Source organism: Galleria mellonella, unplaced genomic scaffold, assembly GCF_026898425.1.
Source record: "Galleria mellonella isolate WM207_F2 unplaced genomic scaffold, CSIRO_AGI_GalMel_v1 utg165, whole genome shotgun sequence".
NCBI lineage: Eukaryota > Metazoa > Arthropoda > Insecta > Lepidoptera > Pyralidae > Galleria > Galleria mellonella.
Genome location: NW_026442009.1, coordinates 1,739,097 through 1,751,512, shown reverse-complemented (window position 1 = coordinate 1,751,512; position 12,416 = coordinate 1,739,097). Strand labels below are relative to the sequence as shown.

At 30.2% G+C, this 12,416-nt stretch overlaps 1 protein-coding gene across 4 annotated transcripts in view; it reads left to right on the top strand.

Moving 5' to 3' along the window:
• The window catches only part of LOC113518951 (tachykinin-like peptides receptor 86C), an 81,655-nt gene that overhangs the window by 62,321 nt on the left and 6,918 nt on the right, over positions 1–12,416 (top strand). For all 4 annotated transcript variants that reach the window (XM_052892759.1, XM_031914547.2, XM_052892760.1 and 1 more), the window contains 2 exons: positions 4,942–5,138; positions 9,447–9,547. In XM_052892759.1, coding sequence (XP_052748719.1) covers positions 4,942–5,138; positions 9,447–9,547 — 298 coding nt within the window. The remainder of the gene's footprint in view (positions 1–4,941; positions 5,139–9,446; positions 9,548–12,416) is intronic.

Genomic DNA, 12,416 nt, shown 5'->3' with positions numbered 1-12,416 from the left:
ATGTTGCTTTAATATTGTAGCTAGGATAAATAATTGGCGCACTGTAAGAACTTGGCATGACTTGTAAAGATCGTGCGTAGAGTATCAAAATGGCTCGAAGGTAGATACTTTGTATGGTTCTTTGGGCTCTTTTAAGACTAATAAAACTGAACTTAGTAGTACCACCCCAAGGAGTGATACAGTAAGTTAAAATTGACTGTCATAGGGCCATTTTAATGATTTTGGAATTAGCAATATACTCGTAATATAATAGTTGCTCAAAAATGTATATTAACTTTCTATTACGCGTAGTTAAATTTTCGGCATGCGCTTTAAAGTTAAAATTGGTGTCAAGTGTTACATCTAAGTATTCAATTGTCTTAAAACACTAAAACTTGGCAAAAAAATTAGTATTTTTTTTAAACTAGTCAATTACTAGTAAGATAAATTCTCAATAATATGCGTAGGTATACATTAATTTAATACAAAAATATTTATAACTTTTTGTGTTATAATTATTTCAGTGATGAGTCATATCAAGCGGGGCTAAATATTCTAAATAAAAAAAAAATATATACGTATATCGAAGATAATTAAAAATGTTAAAAGTTACAAATATTTTTAGTAATAAAGTTTTGCGCCATAGTTTTAATAATAGACTACAAAAGCCAATTTGGCTAAGACACCAGCGAAATAGCCAGAAGGGCCACTTTCTAAGGTCCCTTTATTTTTTCCCCAAATGACTTAACCAATATCGCTTTGCCACGTACATTAAGTCTGATGCTAAACTTTAGCGTAGTTTGAGATAATTTCGCTTCGTAAATACAATTTGCCATTACCCGCTTCTACTTTCATCCACTAAGTTCATTGCTGAGATCGTAATTTCCAGAGTGGAAGCATTCAATCAAAAATGCATAAAAGCGTTAATTACCTAGTCCACACAAATCGTTTATATTACGAATATAAAAGGTATTATTTGTATAACATCTGTGCTAAATTATAAACAAAATCAATTTGCAATTTGGCTGTAATCACGTACAAGGCAATATCAAAGACAAAACAAAGTCGCCTTTGAGAGAAATGCTTTTGAAGGTATTTAATATCAATCTGTCTGATATTAGTATTGTTCCGAGTATTCTGCATTCTCAAAATTTGTCTTGAAGATATAAGTTATATTACTCGTTTATCACAATTATCATTTAATAATCTTGGTGCTCTAATGGCTTAATATACTGTCACATCTCGAGGGTTTGATCCCCTTACAATAAAAACATTTATATTCATGTATTAGCCTGGGTCTATTCACATATTGACGTGTGATTCCGGCATAGAATAGGCCACCATTTCCTTCATTTCCGTGGGTGTCATAAGAGACGACTAAGGGAGGGCGAGGGATGGGCAGCAGCGTCCCTCTTAAAACAACTCCAAAGCTTAACTGCGGTTGCTAATCTGCCTACTTTGGAACTAGATGATACTGTGTAATATTTCCAGTAATATTTATTATCATGTCTGTAAAACAAATATCCCAAAAACATTTTTAAAAACAAATAGGTATACCTATCGTATATTCGCGTAACTAACAATTTTATTTTATTTAAATACAACAATAAACTTTGCTGTTTATGTAGACTCTTCCAGTGATGTTTTTTATTTCCATTTAATATTAGGAATGTAGTGCTGAATTAATATTATATTACGTTACTTCATAATGGAAATAATATTATTTTTATCAGAATTTTATTGTCCAGCAACCTGCTACGCGCAAACGTACTAACCAAGAAATTTTTATTACAATCCATAAACTAAATCATGTATAAATCATAGTGTTGCCCACATTTTGTTTTCATTGGAATTTTATTACAATGACAGGCTTTACGAGTTTCTGCCTATAGGTTTAATATTCATGTTGACTGTACATGTCTTAATGTACAACTTTTTATTGTCATATCAGCCGTTAACTGTACATTGCTGAATATGGCCTGCCGTTATTAACGGGTTTGTCACTAGTTGCCACAGTTAGATTTTGGTGATGTTTAGGGACACTACTACCTCTACTGCCTATTGCTCGACCATTATGTTCCCTTAGTCACCTCTTATGATATTCAAGGCAAAGGAAAGAAAGGGTGAAATATTTAATAATTAGCTAAGTTAGAGAATATACATTTTTTATTTAACTTAGAATGGCAAACAAGCTGACGGCTCTCCTGATGGAAAATGGTAACCGTCACCTATAGATATGAGCAAGTACCATGGAAATAACAGAGAATACTGTTTAGCTCATGATACTCCCCAATACCGCTCATACAGGTTTTTATTACGATTAGTGTACCAATATTTTGTCTCTGTTACAAAAGATATGGTCACGATGTAATTAATGAAATGTGACTTATAAATAAATATATTGGTATAATTGTAAACCTATTAATTATGTATTAAATTATATATTACCTATTAAAAATATATGTAGACATAACTACGTAAATCTTAAAATATTTTATGCACTACGTTAACTTTGTAGCATATCGTTATAAAACTTAACTCTATTGTCTCATCTAGACTTAAAATTTAAAGCTTACAGCTATTTATGTAGATAAACCGCCAATACAGGAAGTGGCCTACTTATCTTGCTAATTAGGCCATATCCTGCTATTGCGGTAAAAATATGACAAGAAATGAAATTATTTATTATGTCTTTAGTTCTCTTTTCGCCGCAATGGCAAATAAATGCCTCAGTAACATATCAGGTAGCAACATTTTACTTTTTTTTTCTGATTTTTATTCTTGAGCAAACCAAATTTATATTTTTCAATCTGGTTATCTCATTACAATACTATCGAAATTACAGACATGGATTAAATAGATGTCGCAATGGCTTGTATTTTATGTGCTAACTTTTTACCCTAAGTAAACTCACAGGAGCCTGTTTGAACTTAGGCTAAATTTCGATTCAAAGTTCCTTCATATACGAGTATAAGCACACCTATTTACAAAGAGAATTTAGACGATGGGCAAAACAGTATTGCACTTAAATAGATGTTTGCTAGTTTTTTTTAACATTACAATATGTAGATTTTCATATAGATTTAAGTATTTGCGACGTATTTCTCCAACAATATCTGACACTGAAATATATCTTATATTTTCCATTAATGTTTTCACATGACTAAAATTTTGAATATGCAGTAACTCTTTTAATAAGTTTCCGAAGTGTTTTGAATGAATTCCAAAGTGTGAAGTAAAAATAAAGACAGAAAAATGTCAAACGGCATAAAAATATTATTAATTTTCCAACTATTACCATGGTTACCATAATGTCTCATTGCTTGCCTGCAACAACAGCAATGGGTCTTTATCTATAGGATAGCTTATTATTGCCATGGATTAAAGTGGGTTTTATTTCATTAATCCACCTTACACACCGTACGTATATTCTTGGGATAAAAAAGTGTAATGACACTTTTTATTTCAAAAAGAACTTTAGATTAAGAAAAAAATTAATAATTTAGATTGAGGTTTCCATATATGTTACAAACTGATAAAAAATCGCTAATAAAATAAAAAATAAACATATTTCATTTGGTTACTTTATAATAGAGTTTCTTAAACTTTTTGCAGTCACGGACTACTTTCACAATTTAAATGATTCCTCCGACCCCTGTCAAAAAATATTTTAGTCAGACCCTAAAAAGGAAAAGAAAAAAAGGCTTTTTTATATTAATAAAAAATATTGATAGTTTCATTACAGTATAATATGCAATCTATTGAATTCGCTGCCTAACGACAACGATGCATGACGTCGAGTTTACTACACAATTTCCTAATAAATATTTTTAAACTTCATTGACATACTGCGCATCCCTGATATAGATGCTATGGATCCCTAAGAGGTCTGTGGACTCCACTTTAAGAAACTCTGTTTCATGAGATCTTCTTACATGTTTAATTTTAAGACGTATAAACGAAAGTAGATAAGGTGCCAGTTTTTAGGAATTTACATGTTTGATACCTATAACTTTTTATAAAATTGAGTTAGAAACTTAAGTAACTCATCTAATATTTCAGATTATAAACTTTAAGTATCTTATAAAAAAGGTATTGAAACATGATAAACAAAGTAATTCTATAAGGATTGAAGTACGGAACTCTAAAAAGTACAAAGTAATAAGTTTCTTAATTAAGAAACGCGTTTGCAATGTCAATATTTGACTAAATGTGTCCCTACCTGCAATTATTAGATTTTAAGGGTTCTCTTTTGGATAGTTCTATTCGTCTATCTATAGCTATCGGTATTAATTTAAACTAGATATGTAGCAAATTTAACCATTGCAAATTATTCATTCAGTGATTTTAATGATCTTTATTTTGTCATCTAGACTGTAACTAATTCATTTTTCGTTAATATGATAGCTTTAAATTAGCTTATGGTTGGTATATGTATTAAATTATTAAGTTACTCGTATTATAGCTGTAAGCTTCTCTCAAAAATAATAAATAAATAAATAATACTGCTTCACACTGGTAAAGTATAGGAAACTGCTAGTATTCTCCATATCTACAATTTTTAATAGACTGCTAAATGCAAGAAATTTAACAGTATTTATTAATTTCGTTGCTCTCGGGTTGATCCGTTTGGAGTACGGTTATTTAGACAAACAGACGTAAATTACACCTACTGGCCGCGATTTATCCGCATGACCCGGGCATAAATCAATTAATTGGGACAAAGAATTGCCTATGTGTTTCTCTATACCAAATACACACTACGTGTATATCAAATTATAATATGCCTATTGACTGTACCAAGACAAATAAACAAACTCACTTTTCCGTCATAATATTTACTAATAGCACAAATAGATAGTAAGGATAAGGATATTCGTAAATATTTATTACCTAGACAATTTGTTTGAATAGGAATAAATTTTGTTTATCTGTGTGTGTAATAATCATTTTCTTTCTCAGGTTGTTAGAATGTTCGTCCTAGTCGTGATGGTGTTTGCGTTGTGCTGGCTTCCTTACCATGCGTTCTTCGTGTTGGCATACCACCATCATTCGCTAACTTCGGGACCGTTGGCTCAACACATGTACCTAGCCTTCTACTGGCTAGCCATGGCGAATTCGATGTTCAATCCACTCATATACTACTGGATGAGTAACAAGTAAGTTTTAAATCTTTATAGAAATACTTTACCGCGGACCAGATGATAGACAATTTGAAGCGAATTTCAAAACAAAGAAATTTTCTATTCGTCTGAATTTTTTCCATTACATCACAAATTTTGAACCGACTTTAGCTTTTCTTACACCGCAACTTCCTCTTGGTAAAGCATGGGAGGTGTCATGGGTGAAACAGTATACTCTGTTATGACTGTTCATGTCTATAGGCGACGGTTACCACTTTTCATCTGGTGGGCCGTCAATGTGTTTTTCATTTTAAGTTGTATAAAAAAAACTTTTTGAACTCGATAGAGTTTACTCTTGTGTTGGTTTTAATTTTTTTTTTTGAGTATATCAACCAATTTTCTTTACGGAACAAAAAACTCCGTGTTGTGAAACAATATCCTATTAATAGATGTTTCTTACTCTTTCACGCAAAAACTACTAAATACTAAATGGCTTTGAATTAAGTTTAGTAGGATATTTTAAATTAACACAAAAAATACTTCATGTACTGATTGCACGCGGGTAAAGTCGCGAGATACTGCTTGAATGTATATAAAGAATAAACACACAATATTTACCCTGTAGGGTAATTACGAGACATCTTACCGTTTATTGGTGCGTACACAATAGAATTCATTATTTTTACAAAGCAACAGGTATATACTTTTGTCCAATATGATGTCTACGGCCATTTTCTATCATTGTACGGTTCGCCATCGACAGGGAGTTCACCCTCATACCTTACAGCCTAAATAGTCGCGTACAACGCGGTTTCAGAGATGTTTTCTCCCACGAACATTCAGGTTATGGAATGAGCTCCCTGCCGAGGTTGTTCCAAGAGACTAGAGCATGGGGTTCTCAAAAGGGGGGTAAAGACGTTTCTTCAGGGTCGGCAACGCGCGTGTAATATCTCTGGTATTGCAGGCGTTCATAGGCTACGGTAACCGCTTACCATCAGGTGGGCCGTATGCTTGTTTGCCACCTCAGTGGTATTAAAAAAAACTTTTGTCCATCAAAATATAGTAAACGAATTAGAATAAAATATATTCTGTGTTTATATAAGTTATAATTTGTAGCCAATTTCCAAATATATTTTAATACTATATGTACAGATATCCTGAGTATGCGGCCTCTGCGTTACGCGAGGCAGACATAATCCGATCACTCGATAATTCATTCCAGTAATAAGTTTAACCATATTGGCAGATAAAATATTCAGCATATTACTCGTATGTATTTCAAGGGGTTTGTTTCTTTTTATATATTCCTATAAGCATTGAGTGGTACAGGCCAGTCTGTGAAGTCATAACCTCACCGTGATTAAAACGCAATCTTCTGATCAATTCTATGTACCAATAAATCATAATCAAATAATAAAGTAACGAATATTTAATAAAAATTCAAATATTTTTACAATCTTTGATAAATAAATATAATTTGACATTTTAATACATGTCGTATATCGTGGCTTTTCTCGTTAATTTATTATTATTATTTCAGCCGTTAATTGTCCACTGCTGGACATAAGCCTTCCCCATAAGGGTAGTTTTGCATGTAGTTGCCACTCTTGACAGGTTGGCGACCGCGTTAGGATTTTAAAGATGTTTTAAGAGGAACGCTGCTGCCTATTTCTCGTTAATAATAATATGTAAACTTATTATATGATATAACTGTTATATATCAAATTTCATTCAAAACTATTTCGCTGCTACACCTAAATATCAACCGAACAACTTCGCATTTCTCTTATTAGTAGAAAGTAAGATATTGCTACTGCAACGACAATAACTCGACCGCACGCTTGTACTCTACGCCAAAGTTTAAAGCAGGACTTAGTTGTTTGACGACATCCGTAGCGCCTTTGTAGAACCAGATGTTTCATTGTTTTGTTCTTGGTATTAAATAGGCGTTAGATCTATATAAATTTTTCGATGTAACTATTTTTATAATTTATATTCATTTTCATAAGGTAATATATTTGAAACGTAAAAACTAAACTAAAACTTCTTACAACATAAAGAACTTATAATGTTCGTGCAAAAAATATAAAGTTATTTTTTATGAAAAATTTAGCTCAGTTTTTTAATAAGTATTTTAATAATTTATATTACTACAAGTATAACGTTGTTCGAAACAATATAATTGGCTTTACAATTTATGTAAAACTTATAATAACTCATAATTATACTGTAATAAGATGTTTGTTACCTAAATAAATAAAATACTAAATAAGAATATATTTACTAGTGTAGTAGTATTTTATCATCTGTGGTGGTATAAAGAAATTATTATTATTCTTTGAACAAAGATTTTTTTGAATCAATAGACATACTAACTTAATGAATCATAAGATACCTATGACAACAATAATATATATTGCATTGTAAACCCAATAATACAGTAGCTCCTAATAATAGGGTTAATAATAAAGTTCAATCAATGAACAATATTCATTGTTTACTATAAAATCGAGGAATTTATTACAAAATGACCAATTTATTAACCTATTAGTTTGATTCATCACCATTATCACCATAACAGCCTTTAACTTTCCACTGCTGAACAAAAACCTCCCCCTTGGGGGGTTTTGCCAATAGTTGCCACGCTCGGCAGGCAGATTGGCAACCGCAGTTAAAATTTAGAGATGTTTTAAGAGGCACGCTACTGCCCTTGTCCTACTAGTTCCATTATGTATTTTTCATTAGATAAAGTTAAGTAACACCTTTCTTAAGTAACACTATCAGTGGTGACAGATTACTTCGTCGTTTCGTCGATTGTTCGAGGAAATTTTCAATTCAGTTGTATTTTTTTTTTATATTTACTTAGTAGTAAATATATATTTATCGCTATTTTAACATCAACATTATTACTAGAGACTTACACATTATAAATACTCCATGAGGAATAAAATTAAATATGTCTTTACGTACCAAATTAAGCACCAAACTAAGTTTTGGCGCTCAAATAATAATATCTTAAGTCCTTATAGAGATGTATGTAAGGATTTGGCCTTTGGCCCTCCGTTCTCTCTACCTACTACGCAAAGAACTGAATGTAAAGTAATAGATAAGTAAGTGCTCATAAGGCCACTAAAAATAGGTAATTAGAAAAGAATATTTATTTTTTAACTGTAAGTAAGGAACTACTTAATAAAAGTTATATGCCCTACACGGGTGTGTTGAAATTATCTAAGTTTAAACGCGGGCAATATTAAGTTTCCAAACAAGATTCGATTTAATTCAACATTCTCAGTTTTCTTAGTGCAAACACATGTTCTGCACATATTATGTACCTGCTTCTAAAATAGAGTGAAGGGAAATAATGTATAATTTTAACTCTGGGTGTTTTTCATACATTGTTTATTTATTTTTTTATTCAACTTGAAATGGCAAACAAGCTGACGGTCCACCTGATGGAAAGTGGTAACCGTTGCCTATAGATATGAGCAGTACTATGGACATAACAGAGTATACTGTTTGGCCCATGATAACCCCATGCGTTGCCATTCCTGAGATGTCGGGTGTTATTAAGTTGATATTTTTATAAAAAATATAAACATTTCATAAGTCAAAAGGTACAGAGAAGTAATGGATGAAATATGAAAGTAAATTAGGCAAAGAATGTAAGAAAAAATAGAGACTTTTAGTACTAGATTGTCTCTGTCTACCCCACAAAGGTATTGGAATGAGGATAAATATCTATATATTTATAATATCTTTTTTACGATATAAATATGAAATATAAGTAGGTAGTACATTCTTGTGAATACTAATAAAATAAACAATCCCTTCAGCTATTAAAATTCCTCTGTTTAACTAAAATTCCTCTGTGTACCTAAAAAGCACCTTTATCTATCCAAATTTAGAACATTAGGATAATATGCCCTTACCATGCCACATACCTAATAATACCTACTGAGGAGGAAAGGGATTATTAGTAATGGGATCTAACTGACCCATTGCCAGCAATACACCCTATCAGGTCGACCTCTACGTGGTTTCCCCTGGAAACCATCGTGGTTAGTTCTAGTGGAATTCGTCAGGATGTAGCCCATCGTGATGAATTCCACTACAATTAACCACGATCTGCCTTCATCGTCACCTATCATCCCTCACTAGTGCCCCTCCAGCGTATACCGATAGCGTAGGCGGGGTATATAATATATATATAGACATGTATTTATAATAGTATTATCGTGTAACGATATCGTTACAATTTAAAATTTTGTTTATAAAACAATTATATGTAAGTTATACTTAACATTTTTATGATTGCTTTTTCTAAAATATACAATTCTTTCTTAGATTCCGAATCTACTTCCGCGTCGTGTTATGCTGTTGTGGTAAAACGAAAAGTACAACCCCCAATGATTTGAAGAAACTCGAAGTAAACAAATCATTTTCTGGTAAGTATTCACAATATATCCATTCTAAAATAGATTGCTTTTAATTACAGCGTTATTAAACTTTTAGAATAGATATTATACCGAAATAATAACCTACTTGCTACATAAGGAAACATTACCTTGCTTATCGAGTTAGTAGAGGACTATTCTCGTAGTTTCTCTGTGATAAAACCCGAAATGAGGATATAAAAAAAATATATAATTCAAGGATCCCCATCCTGAAATAGCAATGGGCTTGTAACAAAAAAACTTTTATTGGCAAACGCACTGTAGAATGATCTTATATGGAGCGATAATCTCAAATATTTAGGAAGAATTAAATGAAATCAAGTGACTTGAAACCGTTCGTTATGACAGAATCCTATGTTCAGTAATGTAATAATAATAATTACCTAATTACTGAAATGATGGTGATGTTTAAGATTACCATATTAATAACGTTTCCTATTGTTATTACTGAATTATTGACTGGAATAAATTAATTACAGGGATAAGTTCACTATCTTGTTATCTATATTAAGCTATTGTGCTGTCATAATATAGCACTATTCCTGTTTTGTACACAACAAAGTTAACAAACAAACAAACAATTGGCAAAAGATAACCAGCGCAAAACTTTCTTACTTATGTATTACAAAAGAGAGTAATCACAAACAAAAGCTGATAAGAAAGGAAGGAAGTGGCAAAGGAAGCTATATATATCTTCCAAATTTCAATGAATTATTTGGTTGATTACCGGCATTATATTTATAAACAATTTAACATTGCGACAGAAGAGCTATGACGCCAATAATTTAATGCTAAAATTTGAAAGTCACAGATAAATGTCGCGTCAGTTCACTTTAAAGGTAATTTATAAATGTAAGCTAAGTTAAATTTTTAACTACAGTAAAAATTAAATCAGAGCTCAAACAAGGTATAGAAAATGTTTTGCATATTGGAGTGTTGCTACTATTTTACTTTATATTGTATATGATTAACTATACAAGTATATAACATTAACATAATTGCTTCAATGAAACTAATATTTATTATGTGCACTACATTTTATTAAAATGATATACCTATTGTTTTTATAATTATTTATTTATTTATATACACATACACTAAACAAATCTTTCATTTAAATGATATCATTAGTTAAATACAATTGCTCTTAAGAAAAATAATATAAATTAAAAATAATACATATTACATCTGACAAAACAACATAATAATGAAGATTACACAATTATATAATAACATTACTATTTTATTTTTAAATTTTGAATCAAAGAAAAACGTATAAAAAACGTTTAATATTTAGTAAATAAAAAAAAAGTAACTATTTATTATTTTACATTATGAACGCTATATATTATATGATGCCAACAAAAGATATTTAGGTCTCTCAATATAATATGAATATTCGTTAATTATTTTTTACAAATACTGATAATATGACATTATTCTTTATATTATAAATGTTTAGTTATAAAATTGAGTAAATATTTTCTATTTCTATTTATTATAGTCACAGAAATATAAGTGTGAAGCAGATATACCTTTGGCTGCTTTATTCATAGAAATCTTACTGAAAAAAAAAATTCAAAAGCTGAATAAAATGGAAGGTGGATTCTGTTCCAGACGTTGACAAACTTCAGCGTAATAACAGACGTCGCTTGTTGGTACCGATTGGTCGTGAAATGTCATTTTACATACTTTTTGTATAACATAATTTTAGTTTCATAAAATACATAATATAAAAGCACAGTATAAGAAATATACAAAATTAACTTTACGTAGCAACAATTTTTTTAAATGAATACATTTTTGCTTACATTTTTTCTTGATGGAATTTTATCAAAACTTGTTTAAATTATATAAAAGTAATAAATATAATAAAATAATAATAATGTTAAAAAATATCAATTTTTATTAGTAAAATCTAATTCATTATTGAAATGGAATTGAGAACTTTTGTTGTTTGATTGGGCATGAACTGGATATCTCGACACTCCGGATAAAGCTTTATTCAAGAATGCTTGACAAAAGATCAATATTGGCACTCTTAAAGACAAAATTAAATATTTCTAATAATTTAATGTTTTATTTATTATTAACGTTGTTTATTTATATAAAATTCTCTGTCTCAGACGACCATACTCAAAAGAAATACTTTCTATTTAGGTTTAATTTGAAAGAATTTTAGACTAAGAAGCATAGAATGTATAGTACTTCAACTGAGGAAGTTATGTACCATAAAGTACGGAGATATAACTTTTACTGATATCAGATAGTAGGGTATCGTAGCTATTAATTCAAAACAAAAGATTATATATAATTCATAGTTTGTGTCACAACTTCTTTTAAAAAGTTTGTTTAAGAGGAGTCACCCATATGTATTATACATTATATAATGCTATTTTGTCAGTCATCTATAAACATTTTTCTGTGAGACATCTGTATTAAAATATGGCAAATTATTGATTTTCAGTTACAGTAAAAAATTAACATGTAAAGTGACGCTTGAGGCGTTTTTTAAAATTTATCTTTGACACTTAAAAAACCTAATTGTGATAAAAAAAAATTGTTTTATTCAATTATGTTAGAAATACCTACCTACAAAATTTACTAAGTGCTTATATATTATAATAACAAGCTTGGAGTGTGTTAACTTGATGCTTAATTTTGTTATTAATTAAGTTAGCAACCGCTTTCAATATATTATCCATCGTATGAACGATGATGATGTATTGAAAATGATCGCTTAAATATTAAAGTTTTAAAAGAAAATATTTACAATAACTAATAATAAACTGGGTAATGGGTAAAAATGCATTTAAATTTACAATATATTACTTTTTAGATGTAACGATCTTCCAAATAC